This window comes from Oncorhynchus mykiss, chromosome 9 (assembly GCF_057628025.1).
Source record: "Oncorhynchus mykiss isolate SJ-2025 chromosome 9, ASM5762802v1, whole genome shotgun sequence".
NCBI lineage: Eukaryota > Metazoa > Chordata > Actinopteri > Salmoniformes > Salmonidae > Oncorhynchus > Oncorhynchus mykiss.
This window is the reverse complement of record NC_143030.1, coordinates 12,878,584-12,892,399: the sequence shown is the minus strand read 5'-3', so window position 1 is coordinate 12,892,399 and position 13,816 is coordinate 12,878,584. Positions and strand designations below refer to the sequence as shown.

The 13,816-nt window shown below is 43.1% G+C and overlaps 1 protein-coding gene across 1 annotated transcript; it reads left to right on the top strand.

Moving 5' to 3' along the window:
* Positions 1 to 229: 229 nt before the first annotated feature.
* LOC110531436 (prefoldin subunit 3) lies at positions 230 to 11,999 on the top strand. The gene is made up of 6 exons (XM_021614635.3): positions 230 to 400; positions 790 to 914; positions 4,475 to 4,541; positions 4,783 to 4,881; positions 5,113 to 5,251; positions 10,606 to 11,999. The coding sequence occupies exons 1-6, from the start codon at positions 320 to 322 to the stop codon at positions 10,680 to 10,682; spliced, it is 588 nt and encodes a 195-aa protein (XP_021470310.1). The 5' UTR covers positions 230 to 319; the 3' UTR covers positions 10,683 to 11,999.
* The last annotated feature ends 1,817 nt before the right edge of the window (positions 12,000 to 13,816 follow it).

Sequence of the window (13,816 nt, the reverse complement as noted above, 5' to 3'; positions counted from 1 at the left end):
GACATAAGGAAAAGAAGGAAGCCACTTCACAAGCGCAAACTCAAGCGTTCAAGACGGGCACCAAAAGATGGTGGATAAATAAAGATGGCTCACTTTCGCAATTTACTTTATACAAAAATGCCAGTTCCGGTCTACTTAATGCCCAAGGTGGCAATAGCTGCTGGGTCTGGTCTACTTAAATCATTGACTTCCATTGAACCAGAAAAAGAACAAGCAAGTGGGGTGTCTCGCTTACTCGTCCTTCTCTGACGGGCAGCTCTTCAGTAGGAACCCCACGCCCAACTTCTACGTAACAAGAGAGTAGAAAGTCTTTTCCAAGATGGCAACGACCATAGACAGCAGCAATGCCGTACAGGCGACAAGCAAAAAGCATCTCGGAATTCCCGAAGCAATATTTGTGGTGGGTAAAATATGAAGTATATACACACACACAGTGTATCGCTTATAACGTTACTTTGTGCAATACTTTTCTCTCAAAAAAATATATATATTCGCCGTTGTCCAGCCTCTCTGCTAGCCTGTCACACATGCTAACTAAGCTAATGCTAGGTAGCGAACGTTATCTAGCAAAGTGGTGCTATGTTCATTTACATCCTTTTAGGGAAATAACGCCCGACAGAAGCCCATTAGCCGACCTGGCTACCTATCCAATTTTCTATTTGTCATCCAAATGCAATTAAACAGTTATCTAACGTTAACTACCTTGTATGTCACCATAGGTTTAGTGTGAGAATGACTCGTCTGATATAACGTTAATATTAGCTAACGTTATTTTGTCAACGGTTGTAGGAGGATGTCGAGTCGTTTATGAAGCAGCCAGGCAACGACACCGCAGACGCCGTACTGCGGAAACTGGATGAACAGTACCAGAAATACAAGTATATGGAGCTCAACTTGGCGCAGAAGAAACAAAGGTAGGCCCCACTGTGGACCAGTACGAAAACGGATGAGAATGTATGCACTCATTACTGTAAATTGCTCTGGATTATATATATATATATATATATATATATATATATATATATATATATATATATATATATTTGAACCTTTATTTAACTAGGCAAGTCAGTTAAGAACAAATTCTTATTTACAATGACGGCCAACAAGGAGTACTCATTAAATTGTTGCTAGTGGTTGTACTAAGTTATCCTCATAGGTTACTTTTGTTTACATTGTGAACAGTCAGTGGTCGCGTTAATGCAGAATTCTGTGTACACGCAGAATATTTATTTCTTGTTGAATGCATAATAAATATCTTTCTGCGTTTTGTAAATGCCTATCTACAATGCTTCTTGCTGTAAGTTCTCCTCTGCGTCAGACTAACTTTGTGCTTTAGTTGCCCTTCTCCACTTAGATGAGAATTCACAAATGGGCATCAGCAGACAGCTCTCTGACAGAAGCTACCTTTCTCTGGTAATTTTCTCGGTGTAGCCTACTTTTCTCCGGTAAAATGCAAGATAAGCCTCAAGCAAAACATGAAGAAATGTAGCTGGCTACATTCTTTCCATGAGTAACATTAGAAATATGATGGCCAGGCATTGGTTTTGCAAAATTACCTTGCTTTTTCAGTGTAAACTAATTTACTTGTGCCTGACGTTGCACTTATGATGTCTTTTGATGGAAATGGAGCTATTTTCTGCCGAATGTGTTACACTAATATAGTTTATGTGAAGGAAAACTATAGTTGCACATCCGTGATCACTCTATTGAAGCAAAAAAACAGACTTTCAATATAAAATGCAGGTGAAATGGTTTAAAACGCGATTTTGTGATGGTCAGCGTTATGAAAAGGCAGATTTTCTGAACTCTAACGTGACCCCTGAGTCAAGTATCTGCTAGCTAGGAGTAGCTAGGAGTAGCTTCTTGACTACATTCATCTTAGTAAAATAACAAGTGGTGTACAGTCGAGACCGTACAGTTCGAGACCATACAGTTCGAGACCATACAGTCGAGACAGAGAGAAGGCAGGGAAGAAACCACCATTTACCCACCTATAGGCTGCTATAGCCTACATATGTATTTAGTTTGTCATTCTATCGTTTTCATGGAATTTTATGATTTAAATCTAATTTAGCAGAATAAATTATCCGGAAATACTTTCACCTGCTCTGTGTATTCTCAAATTGAAAAAAGTGTGTGGGGGGCGGGGGGGTCACTCCTCTGAGCTGCGGCAGCACTACCCCCCTGTGTACAGGGCTTTGCTGCTGTCGCTTGCCCTTCTCTGCCATTTTCCCAACTGTTAACGATGATAACGTAGTGGTGGAGAGTCGACTCCAAATAATTGATTCCTTGACTCGTTACACGTCGACTCCCATTTCTGAGTGTCAAAATGTAAACTCCTTAATACGATTCAGTGTTTTTGGAACGTAGGAGACTGATTAGTCAGAGTAGGTTGGAGCACTGGTGTGCACTGCCTTCATATCACAGGCAGTATAATAGGCTAATAACCACACCTAAACTTTATTAAGGTAATATCAAAAGTTTGTCGAGCCATTGTTTATAGGGAAAATACGAGCAGGATATATATATATATTGCGACAAATCCATTACAGTTGGAACTGTATTTGGCCAAAGAAAATGACTCCACAGAACACAATTAAACACTTGCGAACTGGTGTAAACCTTCACAGGAAGTTTTGAACAGGCTATATTGCAGCATTAACCAAGAATGACTAGTGCCTACCGTACCCAACACATGACAGCAATAAGCTAATGATGTTTATTTTTTTTTTTACAACAGGCCTATGTTAAACAAAATACGAAGCACACAATTTAAAAACACAGATCAAACTTCATTTAGCCAACAGATGTCTCCAACAGAATGAAGCAAAACGTTTTTAGATTCATAAATACGCCTACAACAATGATATACAATAATGATGATGATGATGATGAAACAGATGATTATAAATTAGGAAAAAAATGAAGTTCCAAAATGGCATCCTACCTAAAAAGGAAGTTGCACAGTAGCCATGCCAACGCTCTTCTCATCTTTGTCCACTACAATATTAACACTTGTCTATACAGAGGACATTCCCCCTGTAGGCTTCCCTTCTGGGGGAATTCCGACCTGAGTTTAAGCGCCTCCGTAATTCCCTTTTTTCCCCTCTATTGCATATTCAAATATTGAACGTAAGCATGAGAATAGCATGCTTTTCACCCACTATTCCTTTGGGGTGGAGATTGAATTAATTAGGTATATACTTTATTTTTATGATAGAAATAACATCATTCTCCAGGCACTGTCATTTACAAATGGAATAGAACTATGTAAACGAGTAAGCTGTTTGAATACGGGGATTGTAAATATAAATGACACTTATTTTTAGATCTATCAGGGGCGGCAGGTAGCCTAGTGGTTAGAGCGTTGGGCCAGTAACCGAAAGGTTGCTAGATCGAATCCCTGAGCTGACAAGGTAAAAATGCCGTTCTGCCCCTGAACAAGGCACTTAACCCACTGTTGTAAATCAGAATTGACTTGCCTAGTTAAATAATATTTAAAAATATATATATATTTTTACCTTATCGCTAGAGACAAATGTGAAACCAGTCATATGGAAGCAAAACTGAAGCATATCAACTTTCCCAAAGTAATGTTTATGTTTATGTTATGTTTATGAAATCCTGTTCCATTATGCAGAATTTAAATTGTACGGCATTTTAACTTAGTTTCTTAATTCTAGAATACCCGACTTTGTTTCCTATTTTTAACATGTTAAATACTATCAGGATAGATCGTCAGTAGGCCTAATAACAACACATTCCACTGCCAATTTACTGTTAGTTACCTTCAGTTGGTGTAGTCTACATTATTTAATTGTTTAGTTTCCTTCATTTGCTTCATTTATCAAGAAGCTGATTAAACAGCATGATCATCACACATTCCACCTTGTGCTGGTGGACAATATAAGGCCACTAAAATGTGCAGTTTTCTCACACAATGCCACAGATGTGTCAAGTTTTGAGTGTCATGCTGACTGCAGGAATGTCCACCAGAGCTGTTGCCAGATAATTTAATGTTAATTTCTCTACCATAAGCCCCCTACAACATCGTTTTAGGGAATTTGGCAGTACGTCCAACCGGCCTCACAATCACAGACCATGTGTATGGTGTCGTGTGGACGAGCGGTTTGCTGATGTCAACATTGTGACCAGAGTGCACCATGTTGGCTGTGGGGTTATGGCATGGGCAGGCATAAGCTACGGACAACAAACATAATTGTATTTTATTGATGGCAATTTGAATACACAGCGATACTGTGACAGGATCCTGAGGCCCACTGTCGTGCCATTCATCCACCGCCATCATGTTTCAGCATGACAATGCACGGCCCCATGTCGCATGGATCTGTTCACAGTTCCTGGAAGCTGAAAATCAGCTTAGCCGGCAATTAGCGGCTAAAGGAAACCCTGAGGTGTAATACAATGATTCTAATTCTTCTTCTATGGTGTTTTTCGCTGCGATCCTCAGGTTGAAAAGCCAGATCCCACAGATCAAGCAGACTCTAGAAATCCTACGGCACATGCAGAAGAAGAAGGTAAACAAACAAATATATGTGGGGTTTACTTACTTTGTCTTCTCCTCAGACCTTGCCAGCCCGTCCCCGTTTTCTCCCTCCTCCTCCTCGGCCCTAACTGTTCAATGTTTACAGACCTGTAAGCAATATGATGGAAACTATGCTGCTTATCCAGAGCCTTCAGAGGGGGAGGGACTGAGGACAGGAAACCATTGTAGAGTATTGGGTTTCACCCTGTGTTCCCGCTCCTCTCGTCCAATAGGAAACCACAGACCCGATGGAAACACACTTCCTATTGGCTGACAACGTTTACTGCAAGGCGTCAGTCCCGCCCACCGACAAAGTGTGCCTGTGGCTAGGGGTGAGTACTTTGGGATTGATCCTCCTCAGCCTGTGCATGTATATCCAAAGTGATGTTCTTTGGACTGACCCACCTCCCACCCCTCTTAAATGAAGGCTAGAAGGAGCCTTGTTAGGGCAACATTCCCAGTTTCTCCTAGGAAGGAACCATTAAGCAAGCAATAGTAAAAACTACAATATACTACCATTCCATACTCTAACCTCCCTTTCTTTCCTCTATCCCCTCACCCAGGCCAATGTGATGTTGGAGTATGACATCGACGAGGCCCAGTCTCTTCTGGAGAAGAACCTAGCGACCGCATCACGCAACCTGGACTCCCTGGAGGAAGACCTGGACTTCCTCAGAGACCAGTTCACCACCACCGAAGTCAGTATCCTTACGTCGAAATATAGGCCCACTCAGCCCAGGGACTATGGGTGAACAGGATCGGAGGCTGGAGAAGTATGTGATGCTGCCAAAAGTGTTCTGAAGTTCCAAAAGTTCTACCAGTGCAGGAATAGAAAAAAAGATGTGTCTGGTGGTCCGCCAAGAGAGTTGGGAAACTCTGAATTTAGTAGAGATGTGAACTGTATCCTGAAGCAAGCATATATGCCTAGGCAGCGTGGGTTAATAGGCCCATAGGCAGTGTGGGTTAATAGGCCCGTAGGCAGCGTGGGTTAATAGGCCCATAGGCAGCGTGGGTTAATAGGCCCGTAGGCAGTGTGGGTTAATAGTCAGCGTGGGTTAATAGGTCTGTAGGCAGCGTAGGTCCGTAGGCAGCGTGGGTTAATGGGTCCGTAGGCAGCGTGGGTTAATAGGCAGCATGGGTTAATAGGTCTGTAGGCAGCGTGGGTTAATAGGTCCGTAGGCAGCGTGGGTTAATGGGTCCGTAGGCAGCGTGGGTTAATAGGCAGCGTGGGTTAATGGGTCCGTAGGCAGCGTGGGTTAATAGGCAGCATGGGTTAATAGGTCTGTAGGCAGCGTGGGTTAATAGGCAGCGTGGGTTAATAGGCCCGTAGTCAGCGTGGGTTAATAGGTCCGTAGGCAGCGTGGGTTAATAGGCAGCATGGGTTAATAGGTCCGTAGGCAGCGTGGGTTAATAGGCAGCATGGGTTAATAGGTCTGTAGGCAGCGTGGGTTAATAGTCAGCGTGGGTTAATAGGCAGCATGGGTTAATAGGTCCGTAGGCAGCGTGGGTTAATAGGCAGCATGGGTTAATAGGTCTGTAGGCAGCGTGGGTTAATAGTCAGCGTGGGTTAATAGGCCCGTAGTCAGCGTGGTATAATAGGCAGCGTGGGTTAATAGGCCCGTAGTCAGCGTGGGTTAATAGGCAGCGTGGGTTAATAGGTCCGTAGGCAGCGTGGGTTAATAGGCCCGTAGTCAGCGTGGGTTAATAGGCAGCGTGGGTTAATAGGTCCGTAGGCAGCGTGGGTTAATAGGCCCGTAGTCAGCGTGGGTTAATAGGCAGCGTGGGTTAATAGGTCCGTAGGCAGCGTGGTATAATAGGCAGCGTGGGTTAATAGGCCCGTAGGCAGCGTGGGTTAATAGGCCCGTAGTCAGCGTGGGTTAATAGGCAGCGTGGGTTAATAGGTCCGTAGGCAGCGTGGTATAATAGGCAGCGTGGGATAATAGGCCCGTAGTCAGCGTGGGTTAATAGGTCCGTAGGCAGCGTGGGTTAATAGGCAGCATGGGTTAATAGGTCTGTAGGCAGCGTGGGTTAATAGTCAGCGTGGGTTAATAGGCCCGTAGTCAGCGTGGGTTAATAGGCAGCGTGGGTTAATAGGTCCGTAGGCAGCGTGGGTTAATAGGCAGCATGGGTTAATAGGTCTGTAGGCAGCGTGGGTTAATAGTCAGCGTGGGTTAATAGGTCCGTAGGCAGCGTGGGTTAATAGGTCCGTAGGCAGCGTGGGTTAATAGGCCCGTAGTCAGCGTGGGTTAATAGGCAGCGTGGGTTAATAGGTCCGTAGGCAGCGTTGTATAATAGGCAGCGTGGGTTAATAGGCCCATAGGCAGCGTGGTATAATAGGCAGCGTGGGTTAATAGGCCCGTAGTCAGCGTGGGTTAATAGGTCCGTAGTCAGCGTGGTATAATAGGCAGCGTGGGTTAATAGGCAGCGTGGGTTAATAGGTCCGTAGTCAGCGTGGTATAATAGTCAGCGTGGGTTAATAGGCAGCGTGGGTTAATAGGTCCGTAGGCAGCGTGGGTTAATAGGTCCGTAGGCAGCGTGGTATAATAGGCAGCGTGGGTTAATAGGCCCATAGGCAGCGTGGTATAATAGGCAGCGTGGGATAATAGGCCCGTAGTCAGCGTGGGTTAATAGGTCCGTAGGCAGCGTGGGTTAATAGGCAGCATGGGTTAATAGGTCTGTAGGCAGCGTGGGTTAATAGGCCCGTAGTCAGCGTGGGTTAATAGGCAGCGTGGGTTAATAGGTCCGTAGGCAGCGCGGGTTAATAGGCAGCATGGGTTAATAGGTCTGTAGGCAGCGTAGGTTAATAGTCAGCGTGGGTTAATAGGTCCGTAGGCAGCGTGGGTTAATAGGTCCGTAGGCAGCGTGGGTTAATAGGCCCGTAGGCAGCATGGGTTAATAGGTCCGTAGGCAGTGTGGGTTAATAGTCAGCGTGGGTTAATGGGTCCGTAGGCAGCGTGGGTTAATGGGTCCGTAGGCAGCGTGGGTTAATGGGTCCGTAGTCAGCGTGGGTTAATAGGCAGCGTGGGTTAATGGGTCCGTAGGCAGCGTGGGTTAATAGGCCCGTAGTCAGCGTGGGTTAATAGGCAGCGTGGGTTAATAGGCAGCGTGGGTTAATAGGCAGCATGGGTTAATAGGTCCGTAGTCAGCGTGGGTTAATAGGCAGCGTGGGTTAATAGGTCTGTAGGCAGCGTGGGTTAATAGGTCTGTAGGTAGCGTTGGTTAATAGGTCTGTAGGCAGCCTGGGTTAATGGGCAGCCTGGGTTAATAGGTCTGTAGGCAGCGTGGGTTAATAGGCAGCGTGGGATCATAGGCCCGTGGGCAGCGTGGGATAATAGGCAGCGTGGGTTAATGGGCAGCGTGGGTTAATGGGCAGCGTGGGTTAATGGGCAGCGTGGGTTAATGGGCAGCGTGGGTTAATGGGCAGCGTGGGTTAATGGGCAGCGTGGGTTAATGGGCAGCGTGGGATAATAGGCAGCGTGGGTTAATGGGCAGCGTAGGTTAATAGGTCTGTAGGCAGCGTGGGTTAATAGGCAGCGTGGGTTAATAGGCAGCGTGGGTTAATAGGCAGCGTGGGTTAATAGGCAGTGACAGGGTGTCCGCGGGTCCTTAGTCTTAAATGAATTTATCTAAATGAAAGGCCTTAAATTGTCTTAAATTCAGTTGTCAATGGTCTTAAAAAATGCAGCCAGAGATGACTATGGTGTTTCTGCTATGTTATGCAGCGTGGGTTAATGGTGTTTCTGCTATGTTATGCAAATAAAATAAAAACATTAAATTATAGCCTATTCTTACCGAGGCGCATTTTCAAGATGCTAAAAGAGTTCCACATGTAGCCTACGACTGTGTCTCTCTCTGTGTGCCACTGCAAGTCTGCCGGCTATGGCCAGCCGAGAGGGCACAGCGAGCAAGTTAGGCTACAGAATAGATAGCCGATTCGAAACATTGTTTTTAGCTTGATTAGTTAGCTCACTCGTTAAGTGATTTTGTTAAACCATAAAGTGCAGTATCTTCAGAGTTCCTCTAATCAATGTGCCTGTTTTTCTGGGATAATGATAATGAGCAAGACACTTTTTTTCTGCCTTTCACACTGCTCTCCTGTAGAAAACAAATATATATATATATAATTTGTTTTCTATCTATAAGAAAAACACAGCTATCCTGTGTAATACTCGGGGTCTAAAATTAACACCCGCCGCCTGCTAAAACGCAGGTAGATTTTGGCATTAGTGTGTAAGAATGTCTAATTCAGGTGGTAACACGCCGGGCCCTACAGTGTAAGCGTTTTAATAAAAAATGAATCACGTATGGGGGGACAAGTGCAAGCTTTCCCACCTTATGCATTAACACTGCCTGGGGGCTGTAAGATTGAGTTTTTCTTTAAGAAGCAATGGACACAGACATAAGTTGTTCTAATTTACTCTTAAAGTCTACAAAAGGGAGACTTTGTCCTCGTGTTTCTTGGCTATTTACATTTGTTTTGTTCTCAAGCTAGGTTGCTTTTCAACGTTTCAGTTTGCTCCTACTGCTAGCAAAAAGAGACATCTGGCCTCTAGTAGGGACATTCTCACAGGCATGGTGATTCATCAGTGGCCCTGTTACCAAGGTAACCTTAAAAGGGCAATTTAACTTTTATTTTTTGTCACTTATTTTTGTTACAATACTCAGGTCACGGATAATTAAATTAGATCTTACTAGTAATAGGTTTTACTGGCCCAGCGCTCTAACCGCCCCAACATTACTAAGCTCATCTGTTCTGTGTTTCTTTGTGTAATTGTGGCAACAACAACCGCTTGGCTGGTTTAAAAACAGCCTACCTGCCACAGTGGCTGGTTTAAAAACCGATAGTTTTAGGCCCTGGTAATAGTTGTCACAGTTGAAGAGAAGATGTTCTTAGCTTTATGCAGGTATATATATATATATATATATATATATATATATATATATATATATATATATATATATATATATATATATATATATATATATATATATATATATATATATATATATATATATATATATATATATATTTTACATTTCTCAGCTGTGTATTTTACAACAGAGATATTGATGTGGAGAGCGTGAAATGAGCCTCGGCCTCATTGGGTATTAGGCTATGACATCAACATATTTATTTGGGACACAAATAATTACTTTACTGTTAGATTAAAACCTGGCTACTTCCAGTGAAAATTAGATTTAGAGGGAGTGATCTAGCTCATAGTGTTTTGAGTTTCCACTTACCCAGCTGGTGAATTAGCACCAAATATATTAGTGCGCATAAAGATTTTGGCAAATTCATCTATATTTAACAAAAAAAAATATTGACCTATTTTAACACACAAATATAACGACAATAGTCGTAATTGTCTACCCAAAGTTTATGACGATCACTGGATTAGGTTGCAAATATCTTCAATCATGCATTCCTGCCTAGATTAACCAAGTTATTTGAATACCGTCTCAGTAGTCAATTGTACTTCTTTACTAAATCTCTGTCAACGGCATTTCAAGATGATTAACCAACTCTTTATTTCTATTGGTGACGGTGTGAAGATGTTTGAATATTAGCAGGTTTGTGGCGCACGCAGACCCTAATTGGTATTAAATTGCATTTCAAGTGGCATTAAAAAAAGTCAAGTCTTAAATTCAACCTGATGGAACCTACAGATACCCTGAGTGAAGAAAGCTGTGATACAATGTTCTCTGTGTGTCAGGGATGGTTAAACTGGTCTTTGGGTGCTGCCTTGTCTTGTGGTTTTACAACTTGAGGCAGTTTATGGTCTGGCAGGGCAGAGTTACGGGTGCAGGTGTGGCAGATGGGTGTGTCAAAGCAGGGAAAGTTGGGTTGTATTCAGTCGACACGAACCAGGAGAAAATAACATTTTGAAACTGAGTTACATAGTTCGTGTTGACAATTGGATCTTGTTTAAACTGTAGGTAAGTACTGTTGTTTTGATAGACTGGTAACGACAGTGTTTACAGTGCTTCTGAAAATACTAGACAAAAATGTCAAACTGAGAAGTGTGTAATCCTTAACCTATCGCCTCCCTCAGACATGGCACGAGTCTACAACTTTGACGTTAAGAGGAGGAGCAAGGACAACCTCCTTAAATCAGTCAAGAAGTCTTGAGAGAGGGGGACCCCCCACAATAAATATCCCCCCCCCCCCCCAGTAACCCGCCCCAACTCCATGTTCACATCTCTAGTCTCTACAACATGTTTGCGACCTAAATGGCACCCTATTCCATATTTAGTGCACTACATTTAACCAGGGCCCATAGGGTAGTGCACTACATTTAACCAGGGCCCATAGGGTAGTGCACTACATTTAACCAGGGCCCATAGGGTAGTGCACTACATTTAACCAGGGCCCATAGGGTAGTGCACTACATTTAACCAGGGCCCATAGGGTAGTGCACTACATTTAACCAGGGCCCATAGGGTAGTGCACTACATTTAACCAGGGCCCATAGGGTAGTGCACTACATTTAACCAGGGCCCATAGGGTAGTGCACTACATTTAACCAGGGCCCATAGGGTAGTGCACTACATTTAACCAGGGCCCATAGGGCTCTGGGTTCAAAGCAGTGCACCACAGGAGGTTGGTGGCATCTTAATTATTCGGCAGGGAGGGAGGGCTCGTTGCCATGGCTGGAGCAGAAACACTACATTCCAGACATTTATTATGAGCCGTCCTCCCCTCAGCAGCCTCCACTGCAGTGCACTGTATAGGGAGTAGGGTTCCATTTGGGATGTGGACCAAGCCTTATTCTATTGATTTGTTACTTTTTAAAAGTATTTTTTCAAGTAAAAAAAAAAACAAAACAAAAGTTACTACGGCAGTTTTTTTGTATTCTTTTATTCCGATTTATTTAAGCACAAATCTTTTTGAACCCCCTGCTTAGTCTTTAGGTTTGTCACGGTCCTACATTTCTTCCTCCTCTCGTTGTGTTTTCTGCCATTTAAGTTGTTGTGTGCTGCTTCTTCTTACGAACTCTTACTGACGTTGATCTTTGCTATGTACTCGTTTGGGGCCTTGGTTTGCTTTCAGAACACATCCTGCTATTACATTACCCATAATCCTCGCTGGGCAGGAAATGGGAGAAGAGGAGGAGCAATCTCACCAGTTCAAGTTGACACCTTCCTGTGGTTATGAGAATGTTTAAATGTCGAGCCCACTCTCTTGTGGGTTCCGTCCCTCACTCCTAGTCCCTCGACTGCATCTGAAATGGCACGTTATTCCCAGAAGTAGTGCACTAGGTAGTGAATAGGGTCCCATTTCGGATGTAGCCTCTTCTGCTGCCTGTCTGTCTGTGTTTTATTTTATATACCTCCTGTCTTCCCTCCTCCTCTTTCTCAACGTCACGTTGTATTCATTAGAATACTGAAGTGGAAAAAATGAAATGTCAAAAAAAAAAAAAAAAAAGAACATTTTGGGAAAGAGAAATGGTCCTGTGTTCTATGTGATCTGTGTTTGGTGCTAGTCAGTATCTGCTCTTGCTAATTCCTTACGGAATAGTCATGCAACAATAGCTATGTTTTCCATCAATTTATCCACTTTTTTGGGGGGTATTATTATTATTTAAAAAGATGGCAAAGAAAATAGCCTGCTACTGTGGATTTCCATTGAACTAGATTGTTGAGAAACTGCTGGAGGAATATGGTAACTAGGTTTCGAACAGATTTTCATGTGAATATTCTAGAATCCGCATAGAGAGAATATGCGTGGTAGGCTATCAGTGGTAGGCTATGCTTCCACCAAATGGACCTGTTGGGTGAACAATGGGTGATGATTAGAGGTCGACCGAATATGGTTTTCCAACGCCGGTACCGATTATTGGAGGACCAAAAAAAGCCGATACCGATTAATAGGCCTATTTCTTTTTTAATATTTTATTTACATTTTTTTTATGTATTTGTAATAATGACAATTACAACAATACTGAATGAACACTTATTTTAACTTAATATAATACATCAAAATCAATTTAGCCTCAAATAAATAATGAAACATGTTCAGTTTGGTTTAAATAATGCAAAAACAAAGTGTTGGAGAAGAAAGTAAAAGTGCAATATGTGCCATGTAAGAAAGCTAACGTTTTAAGTTCTTTGCTCAGAACATGAGAACGTATGAAAGCTGGTGGTTCCTTTTAACATGAGTCTTCAATATTCCAAGGTAAGAAGTTTTAGGTTGTAGTTATTATAGGACTATTTCTCTCTATACCATTTGTATTTCATTAACCTTTGACTATTGGTCTTTAGGCATTTTAGTATTGCCAGTGTAACAGTATAGCTTCCGTCCCTCTCCTCGCTCCTACCTCGAACCAGGAACACATCGACAACAGCCACCCTCGAACCAGCGTTACCCATGCAGAGCAAGGGGAACAACTACTCCAAGTCTCAGAGTGAGTGACGTCTACATTTGAAACGCTATTAGCGCGCACCCCGCTAACTAGCTAGCCATTTCACATCGGTTACACCAGCCTAATCTCAAGAGTTGATAAACAGCGCAATGCTTCAGAGCTGCTGTCAAACGCACAAAAGTTTTATATATTGGTAGACACCAAGAGAGAGACATCTACACTGAACAAAAATATTAGCGCAACATGAAGCAATTTTAACCAGTTCATATAAGGCAATAGGTCAATTTAAATGAATTAGGCCCTAATCAATGGATTTCACATGACTGGGATTACAGATATGCATCTAATGGTCACAAATACCTTAAGTTAGGGGTGTGGTTCAGAAAACCAGTCAGTATCTGGTGTGACCACTATGTGCGTCATGCGTCACATGTCCTTCCCATAGAGTTGACCAGGCTGTTGATTGTGATCTGTAGAATGTTGTCCCACTCATCTTCAATGGCTGTGCGAAGTTGCTGGATATTGGCGGGAACTGGAACACGCTGTCATACACGTCGATCCAGAGCATCCCAAACATGCTCAATGGATGAAATGTCTGGTGCGTATGCAGACCATGGAAGAACTGGGACATTTTCAACTTCCAGGAATCGTGTACAGATGTGTTGGCAGCGGATGAATGGCACGTCAATGGGAACAAATAAAATGCAATTCTGTTAAAAACACAACACATCAGCTGTATGTGACCAGGCGAAAAAACCTTTCCAAGCCAAACCACTAACTTACACACAGCCTATGTCGTCACCATATTAGCTAAAGTAACGCCATAGTCCGTATAGCTACTAGAAGCACCGCGTTAGTAAACCCGCTTCATGCAGTAATGTTACAGTGTACAGTCAGTAAG

Bases quoted from the DNA above. Each gene is read 5' to 3' on its own strand.
- LOC110531436 (XM_021614635.3), top strand. From the start codon at position 320: ATGGCAACGACCATAGACAGCAGCAATGCCGTACAGGCGACAAGCAAA. The intron at 915-4,474 runs GTAGGCCCCACT...TGCGATCCTCAG, and splicing joins TTGGCGCAGAAGAAACAAAG to GTTGAAAAGCCAGATCCCAC. The intron at 4,882-5,112 runs GTGAGTACTTTG...CCCCTCACCCAG, and splicing joins AAGTGTGCCTGTGGCTAGGG to GCCAATGTGATGTTGGAGTA.